Source organism: Dacryopinax primogenitus (genome assembly GCF_000292625.1).
Source record: "Dacryopinax primogenitus strain DJM-731 SS1 chromosome Unknown DACRYscaffold_14, whole genome shotgun sequence".
In the NCBI taxonomy this organism is placed as follows: domain Eukaryota; kingdom Fungi; phylum Basidiomycota; class Dacrymycetes; order Dacrymycetales; family Dacrymycetaceae; genus Dacryopinax; species Dacryopinax primogenitus.
In genome coordinates, this window is record NW_024467211.1 from 640,639 (window position 1) to 662,075 (window position 21,437).

Consider the following 21,437-nt stretch of genomic DNA (forward strand, 5'->3'; position numbering starts at 1 on the left):
CCCTCCTCAAACACCAACTTGGTCATGCCGTCCAACATTCCCTCAGTCTCAATCTCAAGTGCACTGATGATCCCGGCCCATCCCTCCCATACTCCTGCCATGACTGTCTTGATGGGACCTGTGGTAGGCATGGGGGGTTGGCAGAACCCCCTCCCACTACCTCCTGGGAATCTTGTTCCCACTCCCATCTCAATTTGTTTCTTGATGCTTCACACGACCATGCCTACCAATGTGTTAGGGCAACACAGGCTGACTAAGTCTGCTCACCTAAGAGTGCCAAGAGTCTAAGCAGGCAACAAGGAAGTGGAGTAGACCTGATGACTAAGACCTATCTACAGTATAGGTACCTGTGGATGATCCTAAGAGACCAAGTCTGAAGAGACAGTCCCCAGGCAGAGTAGGCCTTATATTTATACCTCTGTGGTGGAACCTGCTAGAACATCTTGCTTACTCAGCCTAGTCAGGTGATCAGGTCATATGACCAAGGATGAGGTCATATGAGGTCATGCACAGCCATGCACAGCAGGTCACCTGACCATCCAATCCTCCAGCAGGTTCCAGCACATGTCATGGTATACCAGCTACTTCCATGTCATAAAGGCTTAGTCATGTCTCTTGACCAAGCAATGAGCTGGTGCCCTGACATGATGGCCCCAACCCCTCCCCTGGCCCTCACCAGCCGATCTGTGGTCTGACTGCAGGTGCTTGGAACACTATCCAGCAGCATGTCTCCAAGGCTCCTTGCACTATCACTGGTGCAACTCACAATGGTTACAACCTCCTGGGCCATGATGTCCACCCATGGCAAGTGGGCATCAATGGATGCCTCCACAGGATCATGTGGTATGGGGAGTTCACCCCTCAAGTTCTTGATCTGGTGAGTACTTATCTTACTAGATGTTTAGTACTAGTCACTAACTACTAATGAAGCTAACAATGGGTAATTGTGTTCTCAGTGGAAGCATACAGCTTTGGCTAGGAGGGCGTTATGACAATGGGCCAAGCAATGCAACCAAGCTCAAGTCCTTTGTCTCTTGCCTCCTGTGGAACACTGGGTATATGCCCATCATCAAGGGCATCACCTGCTTGTTCCACCAAGTTGTCCTCACCAACTTCTCACATGACATGACCTCATTCTGTGGGCAGCAGAATGACAACTCTTGCAGGGCTTGCACCACTCACACGTCTCTTGTTTGTTTTGATCCTCATCAGTTCAGGCCTGAGCAGAACCTGATCCTCAATGCCCCCAGTTCTACTACCAGTCAGCAGCCTGTCCCTGTCACAGGCATCCCAATGCCTTCACAACCCATGAGCACTGCTTGGCCTAGCAGTGCAATGCCCCCTCCCATGACTCAGAGGGCAGTATCAATCCCTTGCCCTGAGACTCCCACACCCTCTGGTAACAAGTTGAAGGGCAAGGAAAGGTCATCCTCCTGGGCCATGCACCACACTAGTAGCAGCAAGATGCTTGCCTCATGCTCATCATCTAGGCCCCCCCTTTCTCCATTCCATTGCTCACTCCTCTCTCAACTGGATACACCTGGTTCTGCACCCTCTTCTTCTTGATCCATGTCGCTGGCATCTTGTCTTGCAAGCCAAGGTGCTTGCATTCTGTATGGTCATATGGGTTCTGACCCCCCCTCCTTGCCCTGTGTGGTTCACAAGGTCCTGGTGACTTGGGCCATGCAACTCAACCTAGAAAGCAAGTTCATCATTGAGAACATCTATGTGGAGCTTCAACACATCTACACCTGGGACCCACCTTGTGTTTGGATGCAGCGTGTCCCATGAGCTGCTGACTGATGTGGTTGCCTCAGATGGCGTCAGCCCCACCACTCATCACATGGTCTCCGAGGTGTTCATCACCTGGGTTGAGGACATCATTCATGCCATGCAGCAAGAAAAAATGAATGATTACTGGGAAGGTCACACATAAGGCTCTCAATCTCGACTCAAGGTAGGTAGGGGGTCACAAACTTTGGCACTGGCATACATAACATCACAGATTGGCAAACTTATGGCCCACACACACACATCTCAGTTTTTTCTTCTTCTCATTCTTGATTGCCCCAAAAGGCAAAAAGCCTTGCAGGTCTTGAAATTCTTGGTATGGACTAAAATGCACATGGCATGCCTCACTCTCGTTGCTTCCTCTATGCTCTCCCTCTTGTTTCTTACCCTTGTTTGTGACATTTGCTTCTTGTCCTCATACCTGGTCAAGTACTCATGTATTTGTTACTAGCATAGGAGAACCTGTACCTAGATGTAAGTAACCTGACAATAGAATTCCTTGAGTCACGTTTCTTGTGTGTGTTGTGTACATGTGACTGGCCCTCATGACATCTCATTTTGTTGTGCTTGTCCCTGGACTTCACCATGTCTCATGATCCTGGTTACTCTCAGTCTCACTAACTTTGACCTTCCTCATTGTCTGCTCATCTGCTTCCTAAATGCCATGCACCTCAGAGAAGGCAAAGTCTTGGGGCCATTGTTTAGCAGTGGCTGCAAGCACTTGTGACAAGCATGCTTGTGTTTGCAATGCTATCGCAGACATTTGATCTGAAGTCAAGACAAGGCTAGATAGTCTTGCTGATGAATTCACCATGAAACGAGAGGTGATCCAAGGCTATTTCTATGGCCAAGGTCTGAAGCCCAAACATGAAGGTGTCTCGATGTGGAATGCAGCTAGACAAGAGGTGGCCTTAGAGTGGAAGGCAGCTGGTGAGTTCTTTGCCCTCACTTGATGCTATCTTGCTCTTACTGTGAATTTAGGCTGCAGGTTTCATGCAATTGGTGATTCCAAGTTCAACAAGGAAGTTGAGAGGTGTGTTTCCTCTTACAAGCAAGATGAGATCAAGCTGGCTGAGGTGCTCCAATCTGTCATAGTAGCAAGACACAAGACTGACAACCAAGTTCAACTACCATTGAAGTCAAGAGAGGCTGACACCATTCATATGCAAGATCACCTATAGTGCAAAGCTTGAGACTTCAATAACCACATGGGTGGTCACATTTGCAGGTTCATTGTAAGAGGGCACTCAGATGATTATGCAGTACCCAAGTTCTTTGGCAGTGCCATTTGCTGAGACTGGTTCAAACAAGTACTTGGTTTGTTGATCACAGACCTGTGCTTGGAATTAGAATCATGGGCATTCAGCAGAGGGCCGTGATGTGAGTGTTATCTATTCAAGAACCTGAGTTAATTGTATTAATCAATTACTAGATGCAGCAGAGACAACTCAGTCTCATGCAAACATATACAAGCATGAAATATGAGCCATGCTCAATGCCAAGATTGGTATGTTTGAACTCTATATGTCCAAATCTTGACACTCAATGTTCCTTCAGCACAAGCCACTAAGGGTGAGCAAAAGTTGATGGCATACAAGTCATTTGGTTGTGATGTGGAGGACAAGTTCCACTTGACCATACATGGCTGGCCACTAGACACTATCACAAATCCCTCAGATATCAAGAATGTGCCCCAGCTTGCCAAGGTCCATGAAGCACTCAAGGATGGCAGGTGCTTCTTCCACAAGATGACCATGGCTGAGCTCCAGCACCGAGTGACTAGAAGGCTCAAAGAGACCAAGAGCAAGGAGAATGTTGTTGGGCTGCTGCCAACCACAAGAGACACTCACCCCATTGGAGAAGCCACATCTTCCTGTGGCACAGACATCAACCTGTCTGGGGTGAAGCCTAACTTGGATCTATTGCATGTGGTTGGTCCTCAACCAAGAAAGTGTGCACAGCTTGCCCCCCCTCCTGCAGGGACACAACCCAAGCCCACCACACTGGACCTGATGGTGTTCTTGCCTCAGCCTCTCCAGGCACTGGATGTCAATGTGCTCAATGTTGATGCCAGCCTGTGGGATCTTAGTCAGTTGGGGGAATCTGGTCTCAGCTCAACTTGGAATGTCCATCACATTCTGGGGGGACCATAGAATCTTAGATGCTCTCAATGTAACTAGTTAATCAAGGAAACTAGCTATTGAGTACAAAATCATCTTAGGTAGGACAGTGTCTACACTCTAGACTGCTGAGGCCAGCATCAGCAGCACCTCTGCCCCATCACCAAGTGTCCTCTCATCTATGAGTTTCTGCTTGTACTTCTTCAAGCAATCAAGTGATTGTGCCTTTCGAGCTTTCAGGAGAGCACACTTCTCAGTCTGGTAGCCATGCTGGTATTTGCGCAGCTGGGGAAGATGTCTATGTCAAATTAGCAGGCAAATGAAGCTCCAGGCAAGACATCACATACCGGTGAGCCCAACACCTTTTAGCCTTCACTTCAGGCCTTGTAGAATTTGGAATAATGGCATATGAGAAACCATGGGGGTGGACCACCTTGAACAAGGTGCTTCTAGTGAATATTGCACATTCGAGGGGAGTGTAATGGTACTCAGGGCTGTCACTGGGCATGGTGTGTGTTAACAAGGATACTAGTGGGCTCTCACTTGCTTGGGTCTGGCTGTACATGTGGCCACCAACCAAGATGTGATGGCCAGGTGTTGGGTCTAGCTACTCTAGCTAGATTTGTCCAATTTTGGCTGGATGGGCTGGATGCAGGGGTCCGAGGCCCTGGAGGCATTTCCGCAACGGGGCTGCACCGCACCCCCGTCACAGGTCTGCTCCCGACAGGGCTCGACCTAGGTGACTCGGGGGCTAGACGCGTCGATTGACATGACTTCAGAATGCATGAGCGGAAGCAGTTGGTCCTTTTTCTTCTCTTTAACTGTTGCTTCTTCAACAGTCATGCAGCATTGCGGGCGTTCCCCCACATACGCTCTGCGCCACACCATAAAGTGTTTTCGTGGAAAATCCCTCCGTCATGTTTCTTTCCTGCGACCAGATAACACAACATATGGTGAAAATGTATCTTCTCCGTCTCCCGGATCAGGCTGATTCTTAACTTCCAGTGTTTGAGCCTCCAAGGCTTCCAATAGCGGATATTGTAGACAATCTCCCTGCTGCAGCCAAGAATGCAACTGAGCGACAAGTGCCTGTAACAGATCTCGAAAAGCTGCCTAGTCTGTTTCAGGAAGTCAAGGCCATCCGGCAAGAGATCGCTTCGGTCAACTCTGAGCGGAATCGACTGGCCGACAGAATTAAATCGCTCTCCAAAGACAAGTCTGAGGCAGGTTCAGAAGAGAAAACCTTAGCTATTGCGCAAGCACGAACCCTACGAGAAACAGGGCAACGATTGAACGACGAGCATGAACAACGGCAGAAAGAGCTGCAACAAATTGCCCTCTCCATCCCAAATTGGTCGCACAAAGATGTCCCGATTGGCGGATATGATTGCATCAAAGAAATATCGCATGGTGGTCCCGAGCCTATCAATCTGGACGGAAATCGAGAACACACCAAGATCGCTGCAGACCTAGGTCTTCTGGACCTTCCCAGCGGCTCCAAGGTCACTGGGTACTCGTGGTATTATCTCCTCAGGGAGGCCGTCGCGCTCGAACAAGCACTAGTCAACTATGCACTTTCAGTGGCAAGCTCTAATGGCTGGACGATGGTCACTACACCTGATGTCATCAAGGCGGACCTGGCTCAACGATGTGGTTTCCAGCCGAGGGAAGACGAAGCTGGCCAGACATATTTTGTTGAATCTTCGAGTGCTCGAGCGAAGAGAAAAGAGAGGGAAGAAGTATCCTCTCATCGTGGTGGGATCATGCCCGATTCTTCTGCAGCTGAGGCTGAGCGAGAAGCCCTGGTTTTGGCTGGAACTGCTGAAATCCCGTTAGCTGGTCTCTTTGCCTTCAATACCTACAACAAAGACGACCTTCCGATGACCGTTGTGGGTCTTGGGAAAGCATTCAGAGCCGAAGCGGGCGCCCGTGGTGCCCAGACAAGGGGTATATACCGTGTGCACCAGTTCACCAAGGTAGAACTCTTCTCCGTCACCGCCTCCGACTCCAGCGAGCAAATGATGGAGACGATGCTGTCTTTGCAAAGGCAAATCATCGATGGTCTCAATATACCTTATCGGTGGGTGTAACTGTGCAATTCCAATAAATCCCTGTTAATGTGCTTGCCCCTAGTGTTTTGGACATGCCGACGGAGGAGCTGGGAGCGTCTGCTTGGCGTAAATATGACATAGAAGCCTGGATGCCTGGCCGTGGAGAGTGGGGGGAGGTGCGCATCCGACAGTTCAAACCCGCACTGAGCTGATTTTGCGCAGATCTGTTCTCTCTCCAATTGCACCGACTATCAGTCACGAAGACTCAATGTTGATTATCTGTTGAGTAAAGATACAGAGAGTCCGGAGACAGAAGACCCTCAACAAGGAAAACAGTCGAACAAACAGTTCTCGCACACTCTGAATGGGACGGCCGCTGCTGTTCCTCGCCTCATTATTGCGTTGCTGGAGAATGGCGCAGTCTTCAAAGATGGCAAAGCTGTTACGTTACGATTACCAGAGTCACTCCGAAAGTATTGGATTGGGCCTGAAGAGCGCATTCGATGGGTGGAGAAAGGACAGGGTCTATCTTTATCTTAATTTCGGGAAATTCTCGGAATACAGTCGGCGTATTCCTGTATTCGAGCGAAAGTCCAGGATAAGTCAAATTCCCAGTGATGGATATCGATCCCGTTGGTTCGACATTACTATTCCTCTGGGCGCGGTGACTGATGACAATGTGATAATGACGGTTCATGTCCGGGGAAGCCGAATTGAACGTGATATTGTGATATAGGCCAGCGAACCACCGCCAGTCCAGATCTCTGCAATGCTTCGACTTCATTCATATTTGAAAATGTAATGAGACCAGAACCAATGCGAGCGACCTGTGATCGCTCCCTATGTAAGACAGGATGAATCGGTGATCGCTAACAATCATGAAATGCGTCTGCACCCATTCTAGACCCTACAGGCTCTTAGGAGGGAGGAAGCGCCGCGGAGACGGGTCCGACTCTCTAGTTTCCACGAAGTGCTTTCCAGCAGTTCTCTGAAATCCTCCGCAGTACGCGCACGGGAATTGAAAAGGAGCAGCATCAATATGTCCAGCTCCGACACTGTCTCCAGGTCAGTCATGGTAGCATATGACGATGTGGAGGTTACAAACCATATTGTTCTCCCGCGCCAAATCCAACGTCAAGTGGAAGCGGAACGGGTAGATCCATTCTCTGGACTTCTTCCATTGTCTTCCCATTGATCCTGTCGAAAAATTCGTCGACGTGAAGCTCGTGAGGAGAGTCCGGCGTGGATGGGGTGAAGTTGATGATCAGCAGTTTGGTTCCAGGTGGTGCCGCTGGAACGAGGTTCTAAGGGGGTTGTCAACAAAGATCAGTGAAGTAGAATATGTTTGTCTCACCTCCAGCATCAATTTGACCATGTCGTCTGGCCAATTGTGCAGTACGCTCTTGATAAGGAAGACGTATGGAGATCCCTCTGGGGCTGGAGGGAGAGGTGTTGGCTCCAGGAAGCTATGAGCGAGGAAAGAAACCCTGTCCGTCTCCAGCGCATCCGGCATGTTGTCTTTCCAGAACTGAGCTATGAATCAGTAGATCGCCCAGCTGTATAGTGACCAATACTCGCCTGTCGGGCCTGAGGAATGACCTCGGCTCTGTCCTGGAGGATAGCCTTCCAGCCAGGATGGTGCTTGAGGAACTGCATCGACATGCCTCCATGCCCGGCACCCACATCGACAAGGGTGATAGATGAGCCCAGATCATCCAAGTGCACGTCGGCAGAAATTCCCTTGTCCAAGTGATTCTCGATCTCGGTCATTCCTTGGTGGAAACGCTTCAGCACCGCTGGATTCTCTTGGAGGAAGGGAAAGAACGGTGTCTTGAAGAACACCTCGAATGGTGCCTAGATGATTCTTGATAAAGCGAAAATCAACTCTCCTGTGCTGAAGACTCACAGGCGTAGTTGAATCTGATGGAAGATTCAGCACCTTTGGAACGATAGTAGCCGGCGGTGCATAAGTGCTAAAAATGCCATTCATTTCTGCCACTGGACCAGCTCCCGGCGCCAAACCACGTGTAGAGCGAGTTGGAATAAAACAGTCGACAGACACCTCTTTGACATATCCTGCAGTAGCAAGCATGCGGGCGAAAGATCCTGGCCCGTAATCAGTCTCTAGATTTCGCAATGATGATAGGCTTACGGAGTTTGATTCGATCAATGCCTGTCTTCTTGGCCACATCGTCCAAAGTGATTCCACCCGAGGGAGCCTCCAGCATTACTTCCGCAAACGACGGCTTAGTCTCTGTGGCTGCTACAATACAGGCAGGTAGCAAGAAGTTGTAGTGGTCGATTAGAGCTCGCTGCGCAGGATCTTGAACTAAAGCGATGATCTGCTGGCAAAGTCCAACGATCGCACGACGGGCGTAGAACGTCGTTGGATCCGGTAGACCGGTATCGAGTGGATGAGGAGATATGTCATCACTTTTGAATTGAGAAAAGCCTTGCGAGTCGATGGACGCCTTCAACGCAGAGATGGATGTTCCGAGAGCTGCCTGCAGAACGTCGATCTCTGCCAAAGCCGAAGTAGCCATGCTGACGAATAGAACAGGAATGCCTGGGACAGGACAATGTCTCCCCGTGTTTTATAGGCACAATTGGAGGGGTCGCCTGCAGTCACAGTCGTAACTGTATGACGGGGATTCGGCCGCGCACACCCCAAGGAAATGCGTCGAGATGGACCCATGATGGACTTGGGATTGCCTGAAGACGACGCAGCAAGACCCTCGACGTGCGCAAGTATAAAATCACCATCAGAAATGAATGTCAAGACGAGAAAGAGGACAGAACTTGTGTGAAGTTACCAGCAAGAAGATGGTCGGGGGAAAGGCACCGCCGATTAGAAGCATCGCCACATCGGGGCATCAATTGATTTGCCGTCGATTGAACTTGAAGTAGACGACGCCATATTAATACTTGACCGCCACTGATAATCAAACTGGCCCAAAGCTGGCGATTTCTTCATTCTGGAACTATCTCACCAGTTTGGTTGGTATCTGCCCAGCGGACACGTCCTCTTTTCGTTTGGGAACGCTTGCCATCGACGTCTCGTGTCATTGCTAGAGGTTCAGCATCGTCGCTGTGCAACATGCCAACTCTGCGCTATATAGGTCACCGAGGTTGTCATCCAGTTTGACCAAATTGCTCAGATCTTCCCAGACATCGGTGTGAACTTGACCGATCCGATATTCCATGGTCTATATGGGGGCAAACAAGCACACGAAGGTACTTCGGTCACACTCCTGCATCAGGTGACAACATCTCACAGGCAGCTCCCCATCAGACGATTTCATCAACGTCACTTCTCGTGCGGATGCGGCTGGTGTCAAAGGGATGATGATAACCGGTGGGAGCTTGTACGAAGCACGAGAAGCGGTGGACTTGGCGAACCGTTTGGGCGAAGGTAGGTGTGGCATTCGACAAACTGGTCGTGATCTGGTCATCATTAAGAACATTAGGTGTGTATGCTACGGCTGGCGTGCATCCGACGCGGACATCTCAGCTAGACGCCTATCATTCCGGACCAGCAGCCTATCTCGCTCTCTTGGATGAGCTGATCGAACAGAATTCCAAGCCGAAGGGTAAGGGTAGGATTGTTGCTTACGGCGAGTGCGGGTTAGGTAAGAAGCGTACCCTGCAATTTGCGGTAATTAACATCGAATCAGACTACGATCGCCTGCATTTTGCAAGCGCTGAGACGCAGAGGAAACACTTCTTCACTCAGCTGAAAATGGCGCAAACCCACAGTCTTCCGTTATTCCTGCATTCTCGTTCTGCTCATCGAGACTTTACCTCGATATGTCGTGGAGCGGGCTATGAGAAGGACGGCGGACGCCGCAATGGGGGCATGGGCGGTGTAGTTCACAGGTAGGCACCGTCATGTCGGCGGTAGCTTGAAGTTGATCTGTAGTAGTTTCACTGGCACTGAAGCTGAAATGAAGGAATTGGTATAGTTGTATCTCGAACGATTGAGCCATGATACTCAAACAAGGTAGGTAGAAATGGGTTTCTACATTGGTCTCAATGGATGCTCGCTTAAGACTGAGGAGAATCTTGCCGTTGCCAGAGCGGTTCCCTTGGATCGTCTCATGCTGGAGACTGGTGAGTGACTGCCTTTGAACATGTTTGCTTCGTATGTTGAAATACGCATAATCAGACGCGCCCTGGTGCAGCATTACCTCTACCCATGCATCCCACTCACACTTGAAAACTCTGCCTTCTGATCTCAACCAGTTGTATTTCCCAGACTCGTGCAAGAAGGAGAAATTCGTTATGGGCAAGACGGTGAAGGGCAGGAACGAGCCCTGCGCCATAGGGGGAGTCGCGTGGATTATCGCACAGGCGAAGGGTGTTGCAATTGAGGAGGTCGCGGAGCATGCTTGGAGAAATACTATCAAACTATTCGATTTGCAGGAATTGGACAAGTCACTGGAATGAATGAGATGTTATCAATTATGTCATGTATAGAGCGAGATATTGTCCACCAACAGTGATACGTCGTCGCGTCGCGTCCTTCATGTCGTTGGCACCGACGACGACCGTGCGAGGTGCTCCGCCCGCACTGCAACCTTACTATTTTACCTCATCTGTGTTCGTTGAACATCTGCGGGCAGACATCAATGATCTGCTCGTCAAGTTTAAGGAAGCTGTCGAAATCAACCTGGAGGCCGAGTCACCGTTCCAGCTCTTTAAGGAGCTGTGGATTGAGACGGGATGGAGATGGCTGCATCTCCTCGTCATAGAGGAAAGGGGAAGGAAGTCGTTTATCCAAGTTGTAGAGAGGTGCCTTCTCGGTAAGCACGCGATCGCGCTGATACTTATCTGAGTTTGCTAACATCGTTGCAGAGGCGCTCAAATCAGCCAATGGACCGACCATAGCAGCGGGCGCCTTGTTCGCTCAATACACCTTCCACACCACTCAGCCAACCGCATTGTACACCATAAATCACATCGATGTACCTCTAGGTGCGTGTCATCCACTGAATTCACGAACGAGACTGACATTCTCAAGATATTCACGAAATCATACGAACACTTCCCTCCCGCCTCTCTGGACCACTGAAAGCCGAGGTCTCCTACCTCATCCGGCTCCTTATCCCCCAAATCCACCTCACCCCCTCTTCTAGCGTCATGCCCACCCTCCCGTACGCCACCATCGCCCGTGCTCCTCCATCAACGATCATGGCCCAGGGTCGACCGACCGCAAAGACGAGACGCGAAAACTACCAAATCGCTCTGCGCCGGCTCAATACTCAAGTAGACGAGCTGGATGCCGTCGTTGCTGCCCACCGTGAAGGGCGTAATGGTGAAGAGGGTGAAATCGGCCCAACGGGGATGCAGCTGCCTAGTGCGGAAGAGTATGTGACTCGGAAGGAGGGGCTGATGGCTGCGCTTCGGGAGGACGAACAAGAGAGACTAGCTCTAGAAGAAGGGACTGCTATTACGCACAGGAGGATGAAGGAGATAGAAGCATGGGCTATGAAGGAGGGGAAGGATGTCGAGGGGTACGATTGGGAGGGGAAGCCTATCGGACTCGCTTTGGTGGGGAGGGAGGAAAATCAGGGGATGTAGTAAGACCGATCATGCATATAATCCAAGATAAACTAGTCTACCAAGAAGGAACGGGGCACTTATCCTCGTGCAAAAAAGATCAGGACAGGCATTTTGCGCATGTAGGGTATCTACTTTTCGGAAGTCTTCTCGGCCTGGTCAGCCAACCACCAAGCCACAGTGCGTTTGATACCCTCCTCGACACCAACGATCGGCTCATACCCGAGCACCCGGCGTGCCTTCTCAATGTTGTGCCACCTCTCGGCGGTCAGATAGTGCACCCTGAAGGGGGTGAAGTTGGTGCCCTTGCCCGTGATCCAGCCCCACGACTCTGCCCCAAGCGCAAGCCATTGACCCAGGCTCCTGGGAATATGCCACATCTTCTTCATGTCGATATCGGCACCAAGAGCGGTCCAGATGGCACGGAAGAAGTCCCACTGGTACAGCGGCTCGCCTCCAGTTATGAAGAATGTGTTGCCCGCGACCTTGAGGGGTGATTTATCCTCGTCGTAGTCGATGCCGAGCGCGGTTGGAGACAGCGCGTCGAACTTGGTGCGCAGAACAGGACGCACTTGTTGCGTGGAGGGATCATTGAACTCCTCTTGCGCAGCGAGCTCCTCCTTATCCGGATGCGGACTAGGACCGATAGGCTTAGCTGCGGACGTGGGGATGCGACGGAAGCCCGTGGTAAGGGTGACCTGGGGAAGGGCGTTACCTAGCTCGTCGTTGGCGAGGGGAGGCGTGGCGAGGGAAAGCTTGTCGCAGGCTAGAAGATGGGCAAGGACGACGTTGTCCACGTAGGTCCAGTCAAAGATATTATCGTTCTTCCCGATCTGGATCGTCCATTGACCACGGGTAACGGCCTGTGCCGCAGAGGGCATCATGAGACGGTCGCGGGGTCTGCGTCTGGAATGAGTCTCTGGTCAAAGACGGAAAGCTGAATACGTCAACATACCCAAAGATACCGGCCGGCCGCAGGGCACAAGTGGCCAGTCCATCCTTGCCATTCGCTGCAATCACAATATCCTCTGCCATCTGTTTTGTCGTGTTATACGACTCCTCAGACTGTGGGAAGGGCATGCGTTCGTCTGCGTCTACAATGTTGTTCCTGTTGAACACCACACCAGCGGACGACGTATAAACCAGCTTGGGGACAGCGCAGGATACGGCAGCAGCAATTACCGTACGGGTCCCCTCGACATTGACACGTTGGTGCACTTCCTTGGGTGCTTCGGGTGCGGGGGAAGCGGTGTGGATAATCACGGATGCTTGACACTACAATCTCAAGTGAATAAGACGTGCAGAGGTGCAGGAAGAGTCTCACCTTTTGAATAGCATCTACCAACTGCTTTTCATTGCAGATATCGCCGCTGAAAAAGACGATTCTGTCGTCGAACACTCGCTGCACGATGTCGAATACAGCGACACTGGACTCTCCCCGGTTGAGCAGACCGTTGACAATATGGGAGCCCAAAAATCCACTGCCGCCGATGACGAGGTAACTCTCAGGCATAGTTTCTCAGATGTCGAGGATGATGAAGGGAAGAGGATGGAGGAGAGATAGGTCAAGTTGCGGACGGGAGCGCTGCTCTGTGCCTTTTCAGTTCCACGACTCGGGGGAAAAGGTGGGGAAGACAGGCCAGGGTCTCGGTGCCGGACCACGTGAGAACTCCGCGTCCTTCCCTCCATCTCTTCTTCGCCACCGCAGACGCCCTGACCAAAGACGCCATCATTTGGTACCTGTCAACTTTTAGGACTCTGAATTCGCTTTCTTTTGGCTTATATGCCGCTAATAGCCCGTAGATGTGGAAAACTGCGGCGCGAAAACCGCTCACGTGCTTCTTTTGCCTCACCCAGGACGCGACTCCCAACCTCAACCCTTACTACTGGAAATGTAACGCGTGCGAACAATGGAACCGCCGCAATACGAATGGAGAGATCGTTCCAGATCCAGGATCGCAGAACGTGTATATGAATCATGCGAGTTGGCAAAGAAGAGGTGTGTTTGACAATATCTTTCCGTGGAGGGACTCGCTAATCCAGAGTAGCCGCTTTGCCCGACAACGCGTTCCCACCAGGAACACCGTGGTCAACGTTCTGTACTCAATGCGTGACCAACCAAAAGCTGATTGTGGAGATGTTAGCTAACTACATCCCCGAGGAATCTGTGTGTCGCACTTGCTGTCTTTTGTCTTGTTACTGACTCATTCATTAGGACTCCGGATATCATGCGGCCCTCGCTAACATCGCCGCGTATCGTGCCGATCTCGAACGCCGTTACCCTCCTCTTTGCGAAGAATGTCGTCCGCGCGTGGAGGCAGAACTCAAAAAACGTAGCGATGAGGCCACTGCGGAGATTAGGGCTAGTATGGCGACGAGTAGTGGGCCTACCGTAAGCGGAACGCCCATAAAAGCCATGAAGGAAGGCAGGAAGGAAGGCGGAGACTTGAGCACGTGGGAAGTGTACGTTTGGAGGATAAGAGGATTTCTCTGGATCCTGGGACTGGTCTTGTCTGTGGCGAGGTGTGTCAAAGGTACGTCCTGTGATATATTTCCGTTGAAGTGCTGATACTGGCCAAAGTGCTTGTCCACCCATCCGAGGTTCCGCAAGGCGCCAGCGCGGTGCGAGAAGTACTCATTACATTGATATCCATAATATGGACTTCGTGGAACCCGAAATGGTTACGCTACCGGAGATATGTGCAGGCAGGCGTGCCCACCCAAGTTGTCGGGTCGCATATATGGACCGTACGTATGTTCTCTCCACTCTGCTTTTTTCAGGCTTATGGATTGCATAGGCCTTTCAAATTATCATCTATTTCTTCCGTCTCTTGCTGTCGATATCTTACCTCACTCTGACCTCTGCCATATTCTCCGAGCCGCGAGAGGTGTCGCAGATCCTTGGCGCCATCAGCTTGACCGCCGATACCCTCTTAAACTACATCGCATATCGAACAATCATGATTAGGAAGATACCGACCGTCAAGAGGACACTAGCACCACTTGGTGCTGCACCACCTAGACAGACATTCCACGAGAACGCATTGAAAGAACTTCGTCTTTCCGACTCTCCCCAACTCACACGAACACCGACCAGGCAGCAACCCCCTCGACGCGCAAAGACAGCGTCGCCCCATTTCACACCCTTGCAGCCAAACAGCATCATTCGATCTTCCTCACTTGCCCCCGCACAAACTTCCGCTACGATTCTGTCTCCCCCTCGCTTTCCTAGCACCCCTTCCTTAGCCGGTTCATCTATAGCGACAGAAGACGACATCACTCCCATGGACGTTGACCCTCCTACCTCTCAGTCTACTTTCACCGATATCTACTTGAAGCCCCAAACATATCCACCGCGATTCTCCAGTACCGGACTTGAGGACCTGCTCAGCAATTGGAGTCTCCGCGACGCCTCTCCTCCAGCGCTTGACAGGAGAAAAATCGGTACTGCGTGGCAGGAGGTCGGCGTCCTTGAGCTTCTCGAGGGTCTAACGCTCTGTGTGGGATGGACCAGCGGGCAGATGAGGGCGATGCAGATTGCTTGGGCTTGCATTGCCGTGCTGGGGGTGTACAGACTAGGTCAGATGCAGAGAGTGGAGGTTGTGCGTATTCTTCCTTTCGGCCCTTGGGCCGTGGTCGCCGGATTTGGGCTAATCAGATTTTCTCAGGCCGTCGCCGCTGGTGCTGCGCTCTTGAGAGCCGCGCTACCTCTACCTATATTAGCAGCGTGGATGGGCACCTCTCCCGCTGTAGAAGCGCTTCTTTGGGATGTTGTATGTGTGGCTGTAACACTGACTGCGAGGCTCTCCGTGAAGCGGCACGATTGATGATGTTATGTATCCTTGGTTGTAGTCACGACACTCCTATCATTTGTATTAAAATTGCAATACCTCCAAGTGGATTCAATACTAGAGGCAATATGAGCCTTCTCTTTATTTTACGCCGAAATGTTTGAATCAACGGTTTCAGTGATTCAGCGTTACTTTTGTTAGTCCGCTATTAGTCCGCGGGCCCTGTGCGCGCCTAAGAATGTATTACTTCGCCACCAGTCCCTGTGGCACATCCCTCGCAGTACTTCTTATTCCCACTCGTCTCCCCTGTCCTCCACATTTACCTTTTCCTTGCTGGACAATGGCTGCCCCGGGGGAGAATACCTTGCTCACAGCGAAGGTGCGCATATTTCTTAAGCTTGGGTGAGATAAATGATCTCACACCGGAACAGTTCTTTAGAGATGACACTGTCGCCCTGCGTGATCGGCCGACCGAGTTCGCGGTGCTTGTGCGTTGTTGGTACGACGCGATGGAGGATGTTGCGCTTCCCGACACTGGGGATCCGCTTGATCGTCAACTAGTACGAGGTAGGCTCCTGGTGTACTGCGCTCACCGCGGTCGGTGCTGACTGGGCCTCTAGGAGAGTATGGTATCACATTCTTCACGAATGGCCAGCGGGCGCTCGTCTCCGAGTCCGATCTTATCCTCAAGGACCGCGCCTTTCGTCCAGGCGATATTGTCAAGCAGCATCTGACGGATGTGATGAGCGGGATTGTCACTGAGACGTACTGCGAGGTGCAGCTGGAGCATGCGATCACTAAGCGTGCGTTGCAAGGGTGGATCCCCATGCGCGAGGTCGAATTGGATACAGAGGTGGGCGTGGGAGATTATGTCATTCATGGAAATTGGATCGGAACTGTGAGTGTGATACTCCTTCGAGCGGAGCGACAACATACTAAGATTCAAATAGGTACAAGATGTATGTGCTTAATAAGCCCGATGGTTCAGGGGTTTGATCATTGGTATTTAGACATTTGAAGAGACGACGTGCATCTCCCACTCGGGGAAACCGAGTCGAATAGCGGAGCCTGGCGCACATTTTCTCGTTGGGGAGAAGACCACCGTATGTCTGTGAACCTAAACGCTGGGGACGAGCGCTTATTCGTTTACAGGAAATCCTCGACCCTCGTTACCTTGCATTTCTTGGCAACACAGAACGCGTTGTGATTGCAACCAAACCTATTGCTGCTGCCGTCTCGTGGCTTGCGCTGAACCAGTCTCTACCGGCCGCAGAAGCAGCGTCAATACCCCGACCGAAGCGGAACTGGGCTGGCAGGGAGCTGAACGACCTTCAACGTGTTGTGCTTGGAAGTTACGACTGTCACCGGATAATGGAACGCGTTCGATTCAAGGACCCGGAGGTCGCGAGGACGAGAGGCGCGCAGCCGTCTTTGTTTCCCATGAACCGGACTACCTGCATCGCAGTCGACACGTTGATCGTTACTGATACCAGGATGCTTGTCACAATACTGTGGCAGGATGGTACGACGTCGAAACATCATTCATCGGTGTCGGTTCCGCATACCAACATCGATGAGTACGATTGTTGGTACGTATTCTTTCGCAGGTAAAAAGTCCGTGGGGCTCACGATAGTCCAGGCCAGGTGATCAAGTAATGTGGAAGGGAGAAGATGGGCCTCAGGCGGTTGTTGTACAGAAAGTGTCTCCAACACAACGAACTATTGAAGTGATGCTCTTAAAGGACCGGACGAAGGAGACAGTTTCCGCCTTAGAGATCGATCCACAAGGACCTTTACCGAGTATATACGGGGTACGACACGGTGATATGGTCTTAATCAACCTCGTGAACAATGGAGAACAGGCGCCCGTCGTACCAAGGCTAGGTGAGATCGAACCCTGGATCAGGACACCTGGCGATGGCAGGAATGGTTGGCGAACAGAGCTCGCTAAGCTCGGACTGCAGGCGCTGAACCGAGCGGATCCTGGAGATGGGCGGTTACGACCTGCCACTGACGTGGAGTGGGTGGGCCAGGTCATCACAAACCGGCTAGACGGTGACATCGAGATCATGCTACCATCCGGCAAGACACTTGTTGAGCCACTGAACAAGTTATCATTATTGATCGACGACGTGGAAGAGATCCAGATGGACGAATGGTTGGAAGACGAGGAGGGTGAAGAGGGTGACGAGATGGACATCGACGGCGCTGGCAGTGATTGGAGCGAAGGGAGCTGGGAGACTGTGGATCATGGGGAACAGGAGCAAGATTGGGCAGCAGAGCAAGAAGACGAGCCGCCGCTCATCCATGTCACTCACCCCGATGATATCGAGATGAACGGGGCTGAAGAACCAGTTGCACCCGGGGGATTTGCCACACCGTCAGGGGAGACAGGAAAGTCGACCGAACCTACGCCGACGCCCCCAAGATCGAATGCTGTATCCCCGCCACCGCCTCCTACCCCCGCTGTATTACGTGTGGACAGCCCAAATTGGGAGCGGTTTGTCATTCAAGAGCAATGCCCACCAGATCACCACTTTGCCAATCGAGAGTCTAGCGTGCCTGGCAAGGCATTCTTAGGCAGGTTGCAGAAGGAGTACAAGGTTCTGCAGTCAAGCCTGCCAGGTAATGTGGCTCCAGTGGATCGCGTCGTTAGAGTATTAATCACTCTGCAGAGACCATTCTTGTGCGAGCATATGAAGACCGCACAGATCTTCTCCGGTGTCTCATTATCGGACCCGACAATACGCCGTATGAAGATGCTCCCTTCGTCATTGACTGGTATCTTGAGCCCACATTTCCTCAAGCGCCACCTCAGGCGCATTTCCACAGCTGGACCAATGGAAATGGTCGAGTTAATCCGTGAGTAATTGTCATCATTCATAACGTATCCCAACTTCTCAACCCCTGCACAGTAACTTGTACGAAGAAGGAAAAGTTTGCCTTTCCATCCTGAATACTTGGACCGGCGACCGTGCCGAGTCCTGGAGTGCTGCACGTTCGTCCCTGTTGCAGGCCTTTGTCTCCATTCAGGGTCTCGTGCTGGTCAAGGAACCGTGGTTCTGTGAGCCCGCATACGAAAAGCTCCGTGGCACCCAAGAGGCCGAAGTCAGCAGCCGATTATATAGCGAAAAGGCATACGTTCTCTCCCGGGGTTTCGTGCGGCATGCCCTGGAGCAACTTCCGGGAGGATTAGAAAACGAAGTTCAGTGGCATTACTACGACCGTCATGTACTGGCCAAAGTCATCCGTGACGCAAATGAGCTTATTTCAAAGAGCGAGCAAGAAGGGGACGACCCTCATGTACCAGGTGATCGAGCTGTACCGAGACTAACACAGGGAGGCATCTTGCCACTACGTAGAACCCTCGCGAAGTTGCAAGTTCTTCTGGATACTCGGGCATCAGCTGCTTAACCTGATCAACTGCCTTGGCTCGGAGGTTACAATGCCACATTACACATCACGTTGTATTCATATCATGAGCTCAATGTCATCATCACTAGACAATTCATCAACAGAATGTTATGACGTTAATATTATAGCACTTTTTGGCTTTGCACCCAGTCGCGTGACCGTAACAACCGGGCCGCATCAACGCGCCGCCGGCACCAATCAAAAACAATGGGCGTATGAACTTTCAAGTACGTCTTGTGTTCTGAAAGCTGCTTCATTGCGCAGTCTGGCTGTATGGCCCATCAAGCGATGTACCCTTCACACTCGGCAGGAGCTCTTCCTTCGGCGGCTGAGAGCTGAGGACGCGAATTACCTCGGCAGCACACTCCTCAAAGGAGTTGATCAAAGCCTGCAGGGCCAGAGATACTTATATTAACTCTCAATGAGGAGACACTGACGTGCACACTTGTTTACTGCTAGTTACTTCCTCTGCCATGGAGACTGAGCTCAACAAACTCGTCGCGGCTTTGTGTACTTCTGCGTCTGTGCTCCAAGGTGCTCTCAACGATGAGAATGTGCCCAACTTCAGGAGCGATGACCCTTCTCCCCATCCCTGGGATGGTGGTGTCCCCCCGCCATCGGCGTGGTACGCTCGCAAGGCGCTAGTCGGTCTCTGTTACCAAATCATTGCATTGGTACAAGATCCCCTGGAGCGGTCTATCATTGACTTTACCAGCTTCAGTCTGGCATCCTCCATGAATGCTGTGGTACGAACACAACCCACAGTTGCTGAAGTTGTCCTCGCATCTGGCTCTGACGGCATCGCCGTGAAAGACTTGGCTAAGAATACAGGACTGGACGAGACCAAGTTATGTGCGCCCACCTTTGCCTGTCCCTTCGTGTAGCGCAAATAGCTGATAAGATCCAAGATTCTCTCATGCACCTTCTCTGCACCTGGAACTACTTCAAAGAAATAGAAGGGGGACATATTTCCGCGACCAGGTCGACCCGTGCTCTACTTCCTGACTCATTTGTCCATGGCCTGTCCGACTCTATCATTGCCGGAACAGCAGCCGCTTCTATGCTATGGGAAGCTGCAAAGACGCCTTCTGGCAGCCAACACCCGGTACGCCGTCCGAATTATCTAGCGGATCTACTGAACCGAAAGTGCCTAGTCCCCTTTCTCCCTATATCATCACGTCGAAATATACGATTGGATAAAGGCACGTCCCGACCAAATCGAGAGATTTGGACGGGCAATGGATACCGCCGAGAAAACCTTAGATCCAGGCTTCATTCTCGACTTGCCTGTCCAAGACCTTGGCCCGAACATTACCCTGGTTGATATTGGCTCGGGTGTCGGAGGATTGCCCATGCAGCTCTTGAAACGGAACCCGGGGTGGAAGGCAGTCTTACAAGACCAGGAAATTCTCATTCCTCAGATGGAATCTGTATGCACGGCCTCTCATTTTGATCGTTCCATTGACTCACATTAGTTCGCGCTAGTTCTGGAAAAAAGATGCGCCGGAAATTGTTGAGTCAGGCAGGGTTACTTTCCTTGGGCACAGCTTCTTCGAGCCGACCCCCCTGCCGCCGGCCCCCAAAGACAGCCCGTATGTCTTCATGATCAAGAGCGTTCTTCACAACTGGCCTGATGATCTTGCGGCCAAAATCCTTGAGGTACGAACGGCAGCTCACACACAATGAGAGGGTATATTCATAAAACCCAGAACCTGTTGCCCGCAGCCCCCCCGGGGACGGTATTGATGATCGTGAACTATACCCCGGCCGAGCCAGAGCCGTCTAAGACGACAGTGGAAGAATTCTTCCGGCGTATCAATAAGCACAGTATGGCAGAGATCCAGAAAGCGAAGATCCCCCTCCCTGATCTTCTTGGTGTCGGATGGGGCTTCGGCGATGCTTCGGGTATGTACAGTCTGTCCCTCCTTGTGTGCAAGTTGAAGTATTGATACCATTACTACTAGTCTCCACCGCCGACATGTTGATGATGCTGTTGATGGGATCGCAGTGTCGTACAGTCACGGCTTTGAAGGCTTTGCTGGAGACCACTTCGTGGAAGTTTGAAGGTAGAACAGATTACCGTGGGACTACCTCCGTCATCAAGGCTAGGCGAGTCTGACATAGGATCCCGTCTGGGCTGTAACTACACAGTGACATAAATGTTGTACTGCACTACAGGAAATGAACCAAAATAAGGCTGGAACATCGTTCATAATGCAATGCCACCAAAGAAGACTGCATGGATTCCCAGGAGACAGACAAGTGAAATGACCGTGGTTCGTGGTTCAGATAACATATCCCATCCGATGCCTGCATATTGAGGATTGTGGAAATGTAGCTCTTTGAGAAAGTCAGAGACGTGAGCACATCGCATCCCCGTGTTCGGTGAGGGTCATCATGATGTCTCGGAGTTCACAGCACCGACTTATCGCATCTGGAGGTCGTGATCCGCGGAATACGGCTCTGAAACACGTGATTGTTAGAAGCAAGGGTTGCTCTTCGTTCCACGCGTCGCTGCATCTTCAACGTTGCCAAACTAGTTCAGCGTTTAATCTTTCGAGCGTCTCGTGTTCGCGATGCGGCTTCATCAGCCGGAATGCGCTGGCTACATTACCCTATTCAATGATACATTCGTGTATCCTCCACACTCGGCAGGGGCTCTTCCTTCGGCCGCTGAGCACTGACGACGCGAACTACCTCGGCAGCACCAA

At 51.4% G+C, this 21,437-nt stretch overlaps 8 protein-coding genes across 8 annotated transcripts; 6 read left to right on the forward strand and 2 right to left on the reverse strand.

Annotated features, from left to right (window-relative positions):
- Positions 1-3,279: 3,279 nt before the first annotated feature.
- On the forward strand, positions 3,280-6,575 carry DACRYDRAFT_117612 (seryl-tRNA synthetase; the record flags this gene model as incomplete). Its single annotated transcript, XM_040770420.1, has 5 exons — positions 3,280-3,298; positions 3,349-3,879; positions 4,917-5,991; positions 6,045-6,138; positions 6,185-6,575. The coding sequence occupies 5 exons, from the start codon at positions 3,280-3,282 to the stop codon at positions 6,500-6,502; spliced, it is 2,037 nt and encodes a 678-aa protein (XP_040626904.1). The 3' UTR covers positions 6,503-6,575.
- Positions 6,576-6,862: 287 nt separating this feature from the next.
- On the reverse strand, positions 6,863-8,505 carry DACRYDRAFT_109432 (S-adenosyl-L-methionine-dependent methyltransferase; the record flags this gene model as incomplete). The annotated part of the gene is made up of 6 exons (XM_040768877.1): positions 6,863-7,017; positions 7,068-7,266; positions 7,317-7,495; positions 7,537-7,816; positions 7,869-8,068; positions 8,115-8,505. 6 exons carry the CDS (start codon positions 8,503-8,505, stop codon positions 6,863-6,865), a joined length of 1,404 nt encoding a protein of 467 aa, XP_040626905.1.
- A 405-nt stretch (positions 8,506-8,910) lies between these two features.
- On the forward strand, positions 8,911-10,408 carry DACRYDRAFT_95805 (Mg-dependent DNase; the record flags this gene model as incomplete). Its single annotated transcript, XM_040777319.1, has 8 exons — positions 8,911-9,081; positions 9,131-9,196; positions 9,255-9,374; positions 9,430-9,591; positions 9,637-9,838; positions 9,885-9,918; positions 9,967-10,072; positions 10,128-10,408. Exons 1-8 carry the CDS (start codon positions 9,060-9,062, stop codon positions 10,406-10,408), a joined length of 993 nt encoding a protein of 330 aa, XP_040626906.1. The 5' UTR covers positions 8,911-9,059.
- A 79-nt stretch (positions 10,409-10,487) lies between these two features.
- On the forward strand, positions 10,488-11,069 carry DACRYDRAFT_68950 (uncharacterized protein; the record flags this gene model as incomplete). The annotated part of the gene is made up of 3 exons (XM_040775890.1): positions 10,488-10,764; positions 10,817-10,936; positions 10,983-11,069. Coding segments are annotated over 3 exons (483 nt in total), but the record flags the coding sequence as incomplete, so codon positions are not given.
- DACRYDRAFT_23551 (C-3 sterol dehydrogenase) lies at positions 11,070-13,081 on the reverse strand. Its single transcript, XM_040773279.1, has 3 exons — positions 12,846-13,081; positions 12,477-12,796; positions 11,070-12,421 (listed from the first exon to the last, which is right to left on the reverse strand). The coding sequence occupies exons 1-3, from the start codon at positions 13,032-13,034 to the stop codon at positions 11,653-11,655; spliced, it is 1,278 nt and encodes a 425-aa protein (XP_040626908.1). The 5' UTR covers positions 13,035-13,081; the 3' UTR covers positions 11,070-11,652.
- A 243-nt stretch (positions 13,082-13,324) lies between these two features.
- On the forward strand, positions 13,325-15,378 carry DACRYDRAFT_117616 (uncharacterized protein; the record flags this gene model as incomplete). Its single annotated transcript, XM_040770421.1, has 6 exons — positions 13,325-13,520; positions 13,570-13,688; positions 13,737-14,055; positions 14,103-14,269; positions 14,320-15,123; positions 15,190-15,378. 6 exons carry the CDS (start codon positions 13,325-13,327, stop codon positions 15,346-15,348), a joined length of 1,764 nt encoding a protein of 587 aa, XP_040626909.1. The 3' UTR covers positions 15,349-15,378.
- A 236-nt stretch (positions 15,379-15,614) lies between these two features.
- On the forward strand, positions 15,615-18,806 carry DACRYDRAFT_23552 (uncharacterized protein). Its single transcript, XM_040773280.1, has 9 exons — positions 15,615-15,691; positions 15,744-15,879; positions 15,933-16,210; positions 16,263-16,271; positions 16,323-16,415; positions 16,465-16,901; positions 16,952-17,937; positions 17,988-18,174; positions 18,228-18,806. Exons 1-9 carry the CDS (start codon positions 15,653-15,655, stop codon positions 18,724-18,726), a joined length of 2,664 nt encoding a protein of 887 aa, XP_040626910.1. The 5' UTR covers positions 15,615-15,652; the 3' UTR covers positions 18,727-18,806.
- Positions 18,807-19,199: 393 nt separating this feature from the next.
- Positions 19,200-20,845, forward strand: DACRYDRAFT_109438 (S-adenosyl-L-methionine-dependent methyltransferase; the record flags this gene model as incomplete). The annotated part of the gene is made up of 6 exons (XM_040768878.1): positions 19,200-19,578; positions 19,635-19,831; positions 19,881-20,156; positions 20,212-20,385; positions 20,436-20,631; positions 20,691-20,845. 6 exons carry the CDS (start codon positions 19,200-19,202, stop codon positions 20,843-20,845), a joined length of 1,377 nt encoding a protein of 458 aa, XP_040626911.1.
- Positions 20,846-21,437: the final 592 nt, after the last annotated feature.